This window comes from Amphimedon queenslandica, unplaced genomic scaffold (assembly GCF_000090795.2).
Source record: "Amphimedon queenslandica unplaced genomic scaffold, v1.1 AMPQUscaffold_13134, whole genome shotgun sequence".
NCBI classification, from domain to species: Eukaryota; Metazoa; Porifera; class Demospongiae; order Haplosclerida; family Niphatidae; genus Amphimedon; species Amphimedon queenslandica.
In genome coordinates, this window is record NW_003546630.1 from 34,044 (window position 1) to 45,631 (window position 11,588).

The 11,588-nt window shown below is 35.1% G+C and overlaps 2 protein-coding genes and 1 long non-coding RNA gene across 3 annotated transcripts; all 3 read left to right on the forward strand.

Annotated features, from left to right (window-relative positions):
* LOC109585029 (uncharacterized) lies at positions 1-328 on the forward strand. Its single transcript, XR_002186277.1, has 3 exons — positions 1-16; positions 67-195; positions 241-328. It is a non-coding gene; the product is annotated as an uncharacterized LOC109585029 (long non-coding RNA).
* Positions 329-854: 526 nt separating this feature from the next.
* LOC109585028 (uncharacterized) lies at positions 855-2,217 on the forward strand. The gene is made up of 7 exons (XM_020000954.1): positions 855-939; positions 992-1,085; positions 1,130-1,251; positions 1,299-1,451; positions 1,499-1,697; positions 1,741-1,824; positions 1,901-2,217. The coding sequence occupies exons 1-7, from the start codon at positions 871-873 to the stop codon at positions 1,921-1,923; spliced, it is 744 nt and encodes a 247-aa protein (XP_019856513.1). The 5' UTR covers positions 855-870; the 3' UTR covers positions 1,924-2,217.
* Positions 2,218-3,897: 1,680 nt separating this feature from the next.
* LOC109585024 (uncharacterized) lies at positions 3,898-8,052 on the forward strand. The gene is made up of 9 exons (XM_020000951.1): positions 3,898-4,361; positions 4,481-4,747; positions 4,796-4,869; positions 4,928-5,111; positions 5,385-5,735; positions 6,951-7,019; positions 7,077-7,575; positions 7,628-7,901; positions 7,954-8,052. Exons 1-9 carry the CDS (start codon positions 3,974-3,976, stop codon positions 8,026-8,028), a joined length of 2,181 nt encoding a protein of 726 aa, XP_019856510.1. The 5' UTR covers positions 3,898-3,973; the 3' UTR covers positions 8,029-8,052.
* The last annotated feature ends 3,536 nt before the right edge of the window (positions 8,053-11,588 follow it).

Below are 11,588 nucleotides of genomic sequence, written 5' to 3' on the forward strand. Positions count from 1 at the left end.
AAACAGCTCACTAAAGGTTAGAGTATTGGTCATTATTCAACCTGTATATTATGAGGCAATATTTAGAACTGAAAACTAAAGTTGCTGATAATGAATTGTATACTGCCAAACTAATGAAGGAGAGGGAGCAATGGAGTCAAACCAAAGAGACTAGTTCCAAAGAAGTGCAATTTGATTACATGATCCCTTCAATGGGTAAGAGTATTATAAGACTGATTGCATATTGTATACAATTGATAGATAATTTGGAATGTCTAAGTGATGTCCAGGTAGCAGAGAAGAAGCTGTTCTTAATTCAAGGAGACAAACCTCAACTGATGAATTGGGAGGAATATGGTCTAAGGATTGGAGTACAAGAAGGAAGCCTATTGTCCTCTGAGACAGTAGAAGCAGCAGTGGTTGCTCTTGTAGGAGGACAGTTCGAGTTTCCTCCTAATACTGTCCTAGTGAGTGCTGTGTATGCAGTATCACTCTCAAAGCCTCTCCTCAAACGACTCAAGTTAGAGATACAGCACTGCGTTGATTTAACAGGACGACCAGATCTTGCACAATACTTAAAGTTTGCTATAGCTCCCGTAAGCACACCCAATCTTCCTTATCAATTTAAATTAGTTGAGGGAGGAGAGTTTAGCTCTAATACTGGGTATGGATCCATTCAACGTAAAAAATTCTGTTTGGTTTGTATACTGGGGGAAGAATGGACTAATGGAGGAGGTAATGGTGTCTTAATAGCATCAGTTAATGCAGTCACAGAGGGAGAAGAGGAAGAAGAGGAACAGCAACCACAACAAGAGGAGAATGAGGAGGAGGAAGACAATGATGATCAGGAGGAGGAGCAAAATGAAGAGAGAGGCAAAGAGGAAGAAGAGGATGATGATGATAGTAACAGTGATGATGATACCAGCAGTACTCCATCAGAGGCTAGTGGAACATGTAAAGGTTAGTTAGTGAGTCTATTGATGATAATGTAATGTATTCCACTACTGAATAGAGTCTACTACTACTAAAAAAACTAACCTCCCAACCAATACATGCAGTGTCTGTTGCTGGTCCTACTACTACACCAAACACTGATCATGTTAACAGTAAGTACATGTACACTTTCCATTAGTCTAATATTGTATTATAGAAGTGCATTCCACTGGTGTAAGGAAAGCTGTAACATATGCTGGTCTGGTTTATTATGAGGAGAAAGGTATAGAGGATATGGTGACATTCACTGCAGCTAAGAATTTGGAAGCACTTATTCAGGTGTGTGTATTCATGCGCACACACAATGTGTTATTATTATTTGATAGTATATTGAACGGAAACACTCTCTAGCTGAGATTGGACCAGATATTTCCTTTAGTTTCAAGTTTCCTTATGATCACATTGAATTGAACTTTGCTGCACCTCAAAAGAAACCATTCACTGGTTGGACACTTGCTCCTCACACTGATCCTTGCAGAGTAAGCTAATTGTTATTTTATAACACTAAGTCATATCATGTATATAGTTATATCAAGAGGCCATTGATAAATTTGGTGATAAGGAGCATTCTCGTCCTTCATGTTGTCTCATATCAGTTTATGGATCACCTGATGCTGTCCCTTTTCTTAATTACTTCATACCACTGGAAGGTGTGGCTCATCCAGTTTCATTGAACATTCATAAAGCACGAAGAAACTTCACTGTTCCTGTCTCTCCTACAACAAGTAATAGATAAATCATTTCAATTGTTTACTTAATATTGATCAGATCCTACTACCTCCTCTTCCTCCTCCTCTTCTAATACAATTACTGAAGCTACTGCATCATCCACTGGATCCACTGGGGGAGCTAGTAAGTAACAGTGTGTGTGTGTGTGTGTGTGAGTGTTTATGCATGGTTTGTTATATTGACCTTTGACCTCTATTAGGTGCATCAGCTACTGTTGATTAACAGTGTTCTTGTGTCTCAGTTTGCTGCCCTTTCTTCTCTACCTAAAGAAGCAATCCCTAAACTTGCTAATGAGCTTTATGCTGTTCATCTTATTAACAGTGCAGTCAGGGACAATCCTTCAGTTGAGAAGTTTATTGATGAGTTCAAGGCTAGTCTTACTTTTATGGCCAAAATGTCAGATGTTCAAGAGGACTGTTTAAAGTTTTTAAATTCGTTCCTTGCTGTTAGTGGTAGCTTTACTAGTGCAGCAAAGTTTTTGTATCAGAGATGGATTGAAGCTATTAAAACTGAACTAGGCACTGATTTCATTATTAATAGTTCAGTACATGCATCTTTATAATTATTATTTTTTTAATGATCACTTTATAATGTTGCTTTAAAGGTTTGCTTTGTTGTACCTTTGGTTTGTGTGTCAGTATTGAGTTATATTGACCTTTCACTTCTACTATAGGTACATCAGTTACTGTTGATGTTAAACTGAAAAGTTAAGAAAGTTATTAATGATGTTCTTGTATCTCATGCTGATCTCAATTCTCTTAAGACGTCTCTCTCAGATCTTGCTAGTCAGTTGTATACAGCTGGACTCATCAGTGATGAAGTTAAAGAAATTTGCTCTATGGAAACATTCATTGCCAAATTTAAGGCTAGTCTTAATTTTAAGAGGAAGTTGCCTCAAGTGGAGGAGCACTGTCAAAAGTTCTTAAGCTCATTCATTGCTGTAAGAGGCAGTTATGCTGATGCAGCAATAGCTTTAGGTGAGGACTGGATTGAAGCTGTTGGAAATGAACTGGGATTTGATATTAATATTAATACTTAATTACATGTATATTCTCTGAAAGCTTAAATAATTCTAAATTGTTGATTAAAATTAACATTATGTATCTTATTTTGATATGCCATTTCATTGGTGCACTCATATGCATGAGCTACTTCTGAAGCCTAGTCTCGCTAGCCAGACCATTCCCCAGCCTACAGTCATGACTGTATTGGCTGGGGAATGATCTGGCCAGTGAAAGGTCTGGTCAGCGAGACTACTGAAGCCGAAGCCTGAACTGAATTATTTTGATGGATTAACCACATCAAAAAGTGTATTTGAAACAACATGCCCAGAGTTACTTTATAGCTCCAAATTTTTGCCAGTCAAAAACTTTGTCAAAATCTTAATATCTTGTTAAAATTAATTTTTGTCATATTTATTAAAAATTCACGTGGAGCAAAATTTTTGTCAGTTAAAAATTTCGTCAAGCAAAAATTCTTGGAAAACTTGACAAAATTTTTGACTGACAAAAATTTGAAGCAATGCAGTATAATTCATGTTCACTCACCATCAGTTGACCAGTCTGCTCCAGTCATAAGGCTTATAGCACATGATACGCCTCTTAAACACCCAGTTTTGATTGGAATCAGCTCAAACTTTCTACATAACATAAGTATATGTATGTGTATCAGATAATCAGAAACAAAATTTAAAAATGAAGAATTTTCAACTTGTCATTCTTGGCAAAATTTAGCCAATAACCCTGTACTATAATAATACAGGGGCTTTGGTCCAATTTTTGAGCAACTTGAAAAATTTGTAAAAAAATCCAATTTGATTGCAATTTGCTCAAACTTTCATGTGATGTGAGACTATATATCGAATGGATTGTGGCCATGATATTTGCTACAAAATTAAGTGTTCACCAACTGAACTGGCTCAGAATAGTCAAAGGATGATAAATACTGATAAATAGTTTGTTCAGTTTTGCTGCTGCTTGTGTCAGTTGGATTTCTATTGATTTTGTTTACATTAGTTTGTAATTAAATTAGTAATTGTTGGTTTGTCAATCAGCTTGTCTGGATGATGAGAGCCCTTCACAATGTTGCATCATACAACATGATCTCATAGTAGGTAAAGAGGTTAAGGGGATATCCCAGGGAAATCCCGGACTTCCGGTCTTAAAACTGATTCAGCTCTTTACTCAATAAAAAGGAGTGGCTCTATAACTAGATCTCAGCTCCTCAAATCCAGTCTTTCCTTACCTTTTCGCGACCATGTTCTTCTAATAACATGACTACAGTCTGCTGCACTGCAGTTAAGACAATCTTATTATGCTTAGCCCTTTTCGTCGGACTAAGCTGTCTGGGATGCGTGAATCAAACTCCCAACTGTACCAATTTTTCTGGAGTTGACAACCGTCTTGCTCCACAAAATGTCACTGTTCAAACTGGAGAAAACGCTACCTTTACCTCCAAATCCACATGTCACTCTATGAAGGTCTATGTTAATGGTTGTGAGGCCTCCAGGGACTCCGTTCGTTTATCAAGTGATGGTGATATGACCACCCTGACATACACTGCTATCAATGCCAGTCTTGATGAGAGTGGAAGCTCAGTTGAGTTTATAATGTTTTGTAATGGCCCCTCCTGCTACCATAAAGTCTATTTGACGGTCCTTGGTAAGTGGTTCAATATTCTTTGACTTTAATATTGTTTATATAAACATTTAAACTTATGTTGTGGGTTACTATGTAAATAAATTATAATAATTGTATGACCTCTCCCCTCTCTCTTTCAGATCCTCCAATTGAACCGGCTAACGTCACAGTAAATACGACTTGCTCTGGTTTTAATATTTCCTTTATCAGTTCTGATGCTACTGTGGTTACTGTTACCTCTAGCAATGGGACTATGATATACAATGGAACCTTAGAGCCTTCAGTTAACTTCATAGAAATTAATAATAGCATCAGGAATAACGAGGTATATGAATTAAGATTAAAGAGCTACAATGAAGTCGGGCAGAGCAAGTACATCATTGAAAATATTAATACGGACATTAACAGTAAGTTATTTTTTATTAATTATATCAAAGTATTAATTTTGTCATTAGTTGTAAGTTTTGAAATATCTGACGTTTCAATCAAGTATGTTAATGATGTGCCACAGGCGAATGTCACATTAAATGTAAGATAATGATAATTATTTTATTGCTATTATAATTATTATTTTGTTGTTGAAACAGGTTGACAATGATTGCATTTTGTCAGTTCCGTGTACTGTAGATGTTAAATGTGCTTGTTTAAGCAACACAAGTCAAAGTATCTTTTTAAATGGGATATACCAGTTTGTGTTAAACCTAGTAAATTATAAAGAAATGTGTGGCTTGACTGTAGAGGCTGGAACATTGCAGGTCCATAAGTTAATAAGTAAGCATTTTAGTTACCATGTAGTCAGTACTGCTATTAACAAAAAACCAGTAAAACTAGTTTTAAAAAGCAGCTCTGCCTTTGATCATATTGGCAGTCTGTGTAGTAAAACTAGTTTTAACAACCAGTTCTGTGTAGTACCTGTATCAGCATTACTCATACCCAATGGAATGTGCCACATGATGTAATCAATGATTATGTAATTTAATACTATATTCCAGTAATCCTTTCTCCCTCCCTCTCTCTCTCTCTCTCACCCTCCCTTTCTCTCAGACACTACAGCTGTTACAAGCTTCACAGTGACTTCACATGTCACAATCGATGGATACTTTCATGTTAATGCTACACTTCAGAAAGGAGTGACTGGGATCATGATGCAAGTACAATACATCAATGGAACACTCTTTTTCAAGCAGCCTATTTTGAGGAAGCCCTCTAGTGACTATGCTGGAGCTAATAATACAAGACCACTACCTAATGGAACCTTTTATCTATCTATATACATGTTAAAAAGTGATGGGGTATCGTTTGATTTGTTGCAACCTATTAAGAAGAATATAGTGATAACATCACTGATTAAGAGTCCTGATAAACCTAATGAACCTAAACAACATGGTTTCCCAAGTAAGTGTGATGTATAATTGCTTACATACATTTCTCAAGGCCTGGGGACAAAGCTCTCAGGCGTTACTGAAGATTGTTTTTACCATCATGATGTGTAGTTGTATGTCAAAGCTTACACATTGAATTGAAGAAATACAAAATTAAGACGCCTCAGCAACCAACCCACTCATGCTCCTTACGTAAAGTAATTAAGTGTGGCTACAGCACACAAAATTATTTATTTATTTCATTATAGTTTATATACACATGGAATAAAATTTTGAGCTCTTTCTAGAAACCCAGCTATGCATGCAAGGTGGTGTAAACAGGCTGAATCAAACTTTTACATAGCATAAGGATGTCAATTATTATGTATCAAAAAATATAATAAAAATTGGGGTGATTTTAGAGCCATTTTTTAGAAACAAGCATATCAGTATAAAAATATTCCTGTAATTGTTTTCACCACCTTCCATGCATAGCTGGGCACTTATTCAGACTAAGAGGATCAAGTTTTTAAAATAGAATTATGGCCATAACTTTAAAAATTTTAATTGGAATCAGTTCAAACTAAACATCCCTAAAAGACTATATACTCTAGGACATTAGAAGATAGAGAAAACCTCCCTAGGTGCTAAGACTATTTTTGATGAATCATTTACAATAGCCAACCAAGATATAAATTACTGACGGCAAGAAATTCTCCACATCAAAGGCAGATCAAAGCCCAAGGTGCCGAAATGAAGCATGGGAAGAAAACTATGCTGCAGCAAGAGTTACCTGGTCTATATGATGTAGTCTGGCCTCCATACTTTCCATAACTTCTGCTTGTGAGCCTGTAGTGCCTTGTACCACTCAGAAAAATGGCGAGGCGATGTCACCTTCTCTCAGTGATCTTGAAGCCTTCTTGCCGTTAGTAATTTATATTTTGGGTGGATATTGTGTATAAAAAAATTATTTATTCAGTGAAGCCCTTAGTTATGAGAATTTCTGTATGTATGTATGCGTACATTTGGGGGCATGACTGGGAGGTGTGGCCAAAAGGCAGAGCCCCTCAATGTTTTACATTCTTTCTAGTTTTGAATAAATATCATTATTATAATCATTGCTCATTGCATTGAAAATAGTTTTAGCACCTAGGGGGTCTATAAGCCTTAATAGAGCCCAGCTATGCATGTAAGGTGGTAAAAACAATCATAGGAATATTCTTACATAATAATGTTTCTTCCTACATAGCCTGGGCCATTATCTTTATCGTAGTGGTGATCACATTAATACTTACAATACTGGTAGCTGCTTTGCTAGGTTAGTAATAATGATATGTTTTTGATGAAAATTGTATACTTTGTGGTACTGTTTCAGGGTGTTACTTTTCTCAAAGAGGAGAAATGCGAAGAATTCAAGAACAGGAACAAGGCCCAGCACACCCAGTAGTCTTGGTAGGACCACCAGCCCCAGTACATCAAGGAGATCCACCATTACATCAAGGAGATCCACCAGTACGTCAAGGAGATCCACTAGTACATCAAGGAGATCCACCAGTACATCAAGAAGATCCACCAGTACATCAAGAAGATCCACCAGTACATCAAGGAGATCCACTAGTACATCAAGGAGATGCACCAGTACATCAAGGAGATCCACTAGTACGTCAAGAAGATCCACCAGTACATCAAGAAGATCCACCAGTACTTCAAAGAGATCCATCAATTCAAGGAGACCCACCAGTCCCACCACATCAAGAAGATCCACCAGTACATCAAGGAGAAGGAGATCTACCAGTCCCAGCAGATCCACCAGTTCAAGCCCCACAACAAGTCCAAGAAGACCCATTGAACAGACTAGAGTTAAGTATACCAAGGTAGATTACTGATATTATTACAAATGATGTTAGTATTGTATTTTCATTCTAGTATTCCTACAAATTTGCATCTTGTCTTGACTGAACCAGTTCCTCCTTTATCTTCACCAGTTAGTGCCAATCCTCCAACACTGAGTAATATTTTTGAGAACTTTGGTTTCAATATTAATTCACAAACCAATGATCCCAGCGTTTCAATACAAAATAATTCGGTTACTTATTCCTCTACTGGTGATGGATCTGACTGCCCTCTTATGAAACATGATCATGCTCCTGTGGCATCCTCATACCGATTCACACCTTCACAGAGCACAGAAGAGGAAAAGGTTTTATATTATTTTAGTCGCTAATAACAAATAGTTTTTTACATACAAATAGTTTAAGAAACCTGAAGAAGTTAAAGCCAGTGGTGGACCTTTTAAGTTTGTATATAGCTGGAGAAGTAACAAATAAAAATAATTATATTCAATAAAAAATTATGGCTCCATCAAATAATTTATAAATTATTTAAACTATTTCTTTAAAATGTGAACAAAAAATTAAAAGTTATGTGACCTGTTTTATTTTTTTAACTGTGCTGATTTGTTTTGTAATTCTATTTTTTGTTTTTAACTTATTGTTTTGGAGTATTATAATCCTTATAATCCACGGTTTTCAGCCTTTTGAAGCTAATTTATAGATTTATAATTAGCATTATTATAGTAATGGTATTAAATTCATAATACTTTAGTTATGTAAAGTAGCAACTTCTTGTTGTTGTAATGAGACTTGCACCAATCAATCCAAATATTTTTTGCCCATATATTGTATATATATGGCTGTTTGTCATTGGTACATTATGATTTAATAGCTTTTTTCTTATTCTGGTCCTCCTTCATTATCCCACAAGTTAAGAGACAATGATACTGTCATGTTATGGTTACCTCCCCTAGTAGGAGCTGTATCATCATTATTCACATATAATATCATAATAATGGAGTCGACTAATAATTCACTGACAGTAACTGATAAGAACGTTACTAACAATACATATGTCATAATATCACCTGCTAATATAACTGATTATACTGAATGTACTTCATATCAATGGGGAGTAAGAGCAGCTATTAATTTAAGTTATGGATTTATTAATGTAACAATGGCAAAGGAAAATTTCACTTTTAGTCCTGGTAGAGTAAAAATATTATTATATTATTGGTTATTATATTTTATAGGTCCTGCATTATCTGATGAAATGATTGTTATTGATTATAATTATACCATTCAATTCAATATATTTTTTATACTGGGTCTTAAAGAATGAACGATTTGGAGCAGCTCCAACTAGACTACCTTTTATTATGGAGAACAGACAACATTAGAAGAAATTCTCCACACATCAACTTAATTCTTCAAAGCAGATTTTAAGTTTTAATTCTGAGATCGAATTGCATATAATGTGTCAATTCAAGACAAGCATGGTAGAACAAAAGTTAGCAGAAAGAGAATTTCATTGTCAAAAATATAGTTACAATCACAGACAATACATAGGTTTAGACACAATAGTGTTCAAATAAGTTCAAGAGCAGCACAGCTTTGATGCGGGTGCAGTAGCATTAGTTTCTTGTAGTGGTGAGATCCAGTATTGAAGTACATGAAGCTCTTCATTAGGATCAGAAGGGGAGTTTGTCACAGTAGTAGGTAAGATGATCATACTAGGCTCAGTATTTAGAGTAGAAGAGTTAATCACAGTAGGCACATTAGCTGCAGTAGAGGAGGAGATATTGCTTGCAACTACAAGAATAGAAAATGATACTTTTCCATCAACTACTTCAAGAGCTTCTTCCATCAAGAGGTGAAAAAAATGATAATGATACTCATAATCCACATTGTATGAATATTCATAAAACAAACTGACAATGAATTTAATTATACCTGTGATGTATAGGAAGTGAAGCCATAAAGGATCCTTATAAATTTGTATATGAATTCCTCGCTGTTTGGTCTATTATACAAACTTTACTAGAATAAACAAAACGTTTCAGCCCGAAGGCCTTAATGTTTTGTTTATTCTAGTAGAGTTTGTGGTTGTGTATAATATGCCAAACAGCGAGGAATTCATGAGAAGACACACCAATGAATCTGAAGAATATCAAATTTGTATATAGCTGGAGAAGTAACAAGTAAAATTAATTATAAAATGTATTTAATGGCTTCATCATCTATATAAATTTATAAAATATTTCTAGATTGTGCGTGCATACACAATTTTTTTTATTTTTCTTTTATGTGATTATTTGTTTTTAGTAATTCTATTTCATAATAATATATTTTTTAACTTATTGTTTTAAAGTACTCTAGCACATTGTCTTTGGCCAGATTTTGAAGCAAATTTATAAATTTATAAGTAGGATTATTATTATTATAGTAGTGTTAGTAAACTGATATGCTTCATTAGGCAACCTTGTAATTAACAATAAACACATCTCTTGTGTATTTAGTAGTAGTAGTAGCAATAACTGATATTGTTGCGACAGCTAAGATAGCGTACATCAGACATCTGTCTGTAACATGTAAACTGTAAACTGTATGAACTACCAGCCTCATTATTAAATACTATATAATGTTGATAGGAGGGACTCTGATATAATTAATTCGTTTTGCTGTAACTTACAATGCATATATAATTCCAGTTGCTGCGTGCTATTTACTATTTTGTTGATGAGCTTAATAAATATACATCAATATGATATTTAATGTTAACCTTTTTAATACTGATGAGGAACTGAAAGATACACCGAGCCTGTGAACATATACATGAAGCCATATTAGGACTAACTTCTTTCATAATAGAAACTGACAATTATTATTATCAACTGACCTAACCAACATCATTAAATTGGTGAGGTAAACAGAATACGACCTTAGTACCTTGAAGCCCAAAGGCAAGAGTAGTATCAGATTGCTATAAAAAAATTATACTAGTACATTAGTAACGCGGTAGCGTTACTAAGTAGGATTCACCCCCAAACAAGATGGCTGCCACGACTTTTGCAGCCTTGCTATACCGGGAAAACAAGCTCCTATGCTTACCAGACTTTATAGAGGACCTTATCTTGACCAGAGGACTCTAATGGTACAGCTAGCGTGGCTCCAAACCTTTTCTAAGAGGAAAGTCAAAAATCCGCGAACCGGCCGTTTTGTTCAGCCACCTTTTTTCATCTTCATCATCATCAAGAATAAGTTCTGTCAATTCAGTTGGCGAGGTGTATCTCAATATTTCCTGGTGCTACAAGGATAATTCTTACACCAATCTACTCCAACAGTCTATGCGCAGGTCCATGTCCCATAAGATCATTCTTCAAGTAAAGAAAAAGTGATACTGTGACTGCTGGATAGAGCCATCTTAGCTGCATACCGCCATTTTGTTAATTAAAGAAGCATGTGCTCCAAAATTTGGGTGTGGTCACGCATGCTCAGATCTGCAGCTCTGGAAGAAGCAATTTATTTTTTTACCAAGCTATGCTTGGAATCAACTACTGCAATACTTTAGTGGAGGTTTCCAGCTAAAAGAAGGTATTAATCTTACATGTTACTGTTTTATCAAGTGTGTGATTTTATTTTATTTTAAAAAACAAACAATTAATTAATGTTATGATATGCAATGATAATATGAATGACAACAGCCTGGAAGAACAGGAATAGCTGCAACATAACATGTAGGGAAGATGGACACTCTCAGCTCACAGTTTCTTGAACAAGGACTTGTGTGAAGACTAGTATTAATTTCACTTGTCATCAGGATAGTTGATATTCCTTCAGCATGTCTATTCAATGCTGTCTCTCATTAATGATGTAAAGTCATAACAATGATAATAATAATAAAGAAAATTATTGTTTGTGTAAAATCGACAAGCATCAAAATGGCAACTAAAGAAATATTATAAATATTATAAAAAATCAACACAAACAAGAACATAAAAAATTAAAAAATACAAGGTTAAGTAGGATTCCGAACGACCAACGAAAATACA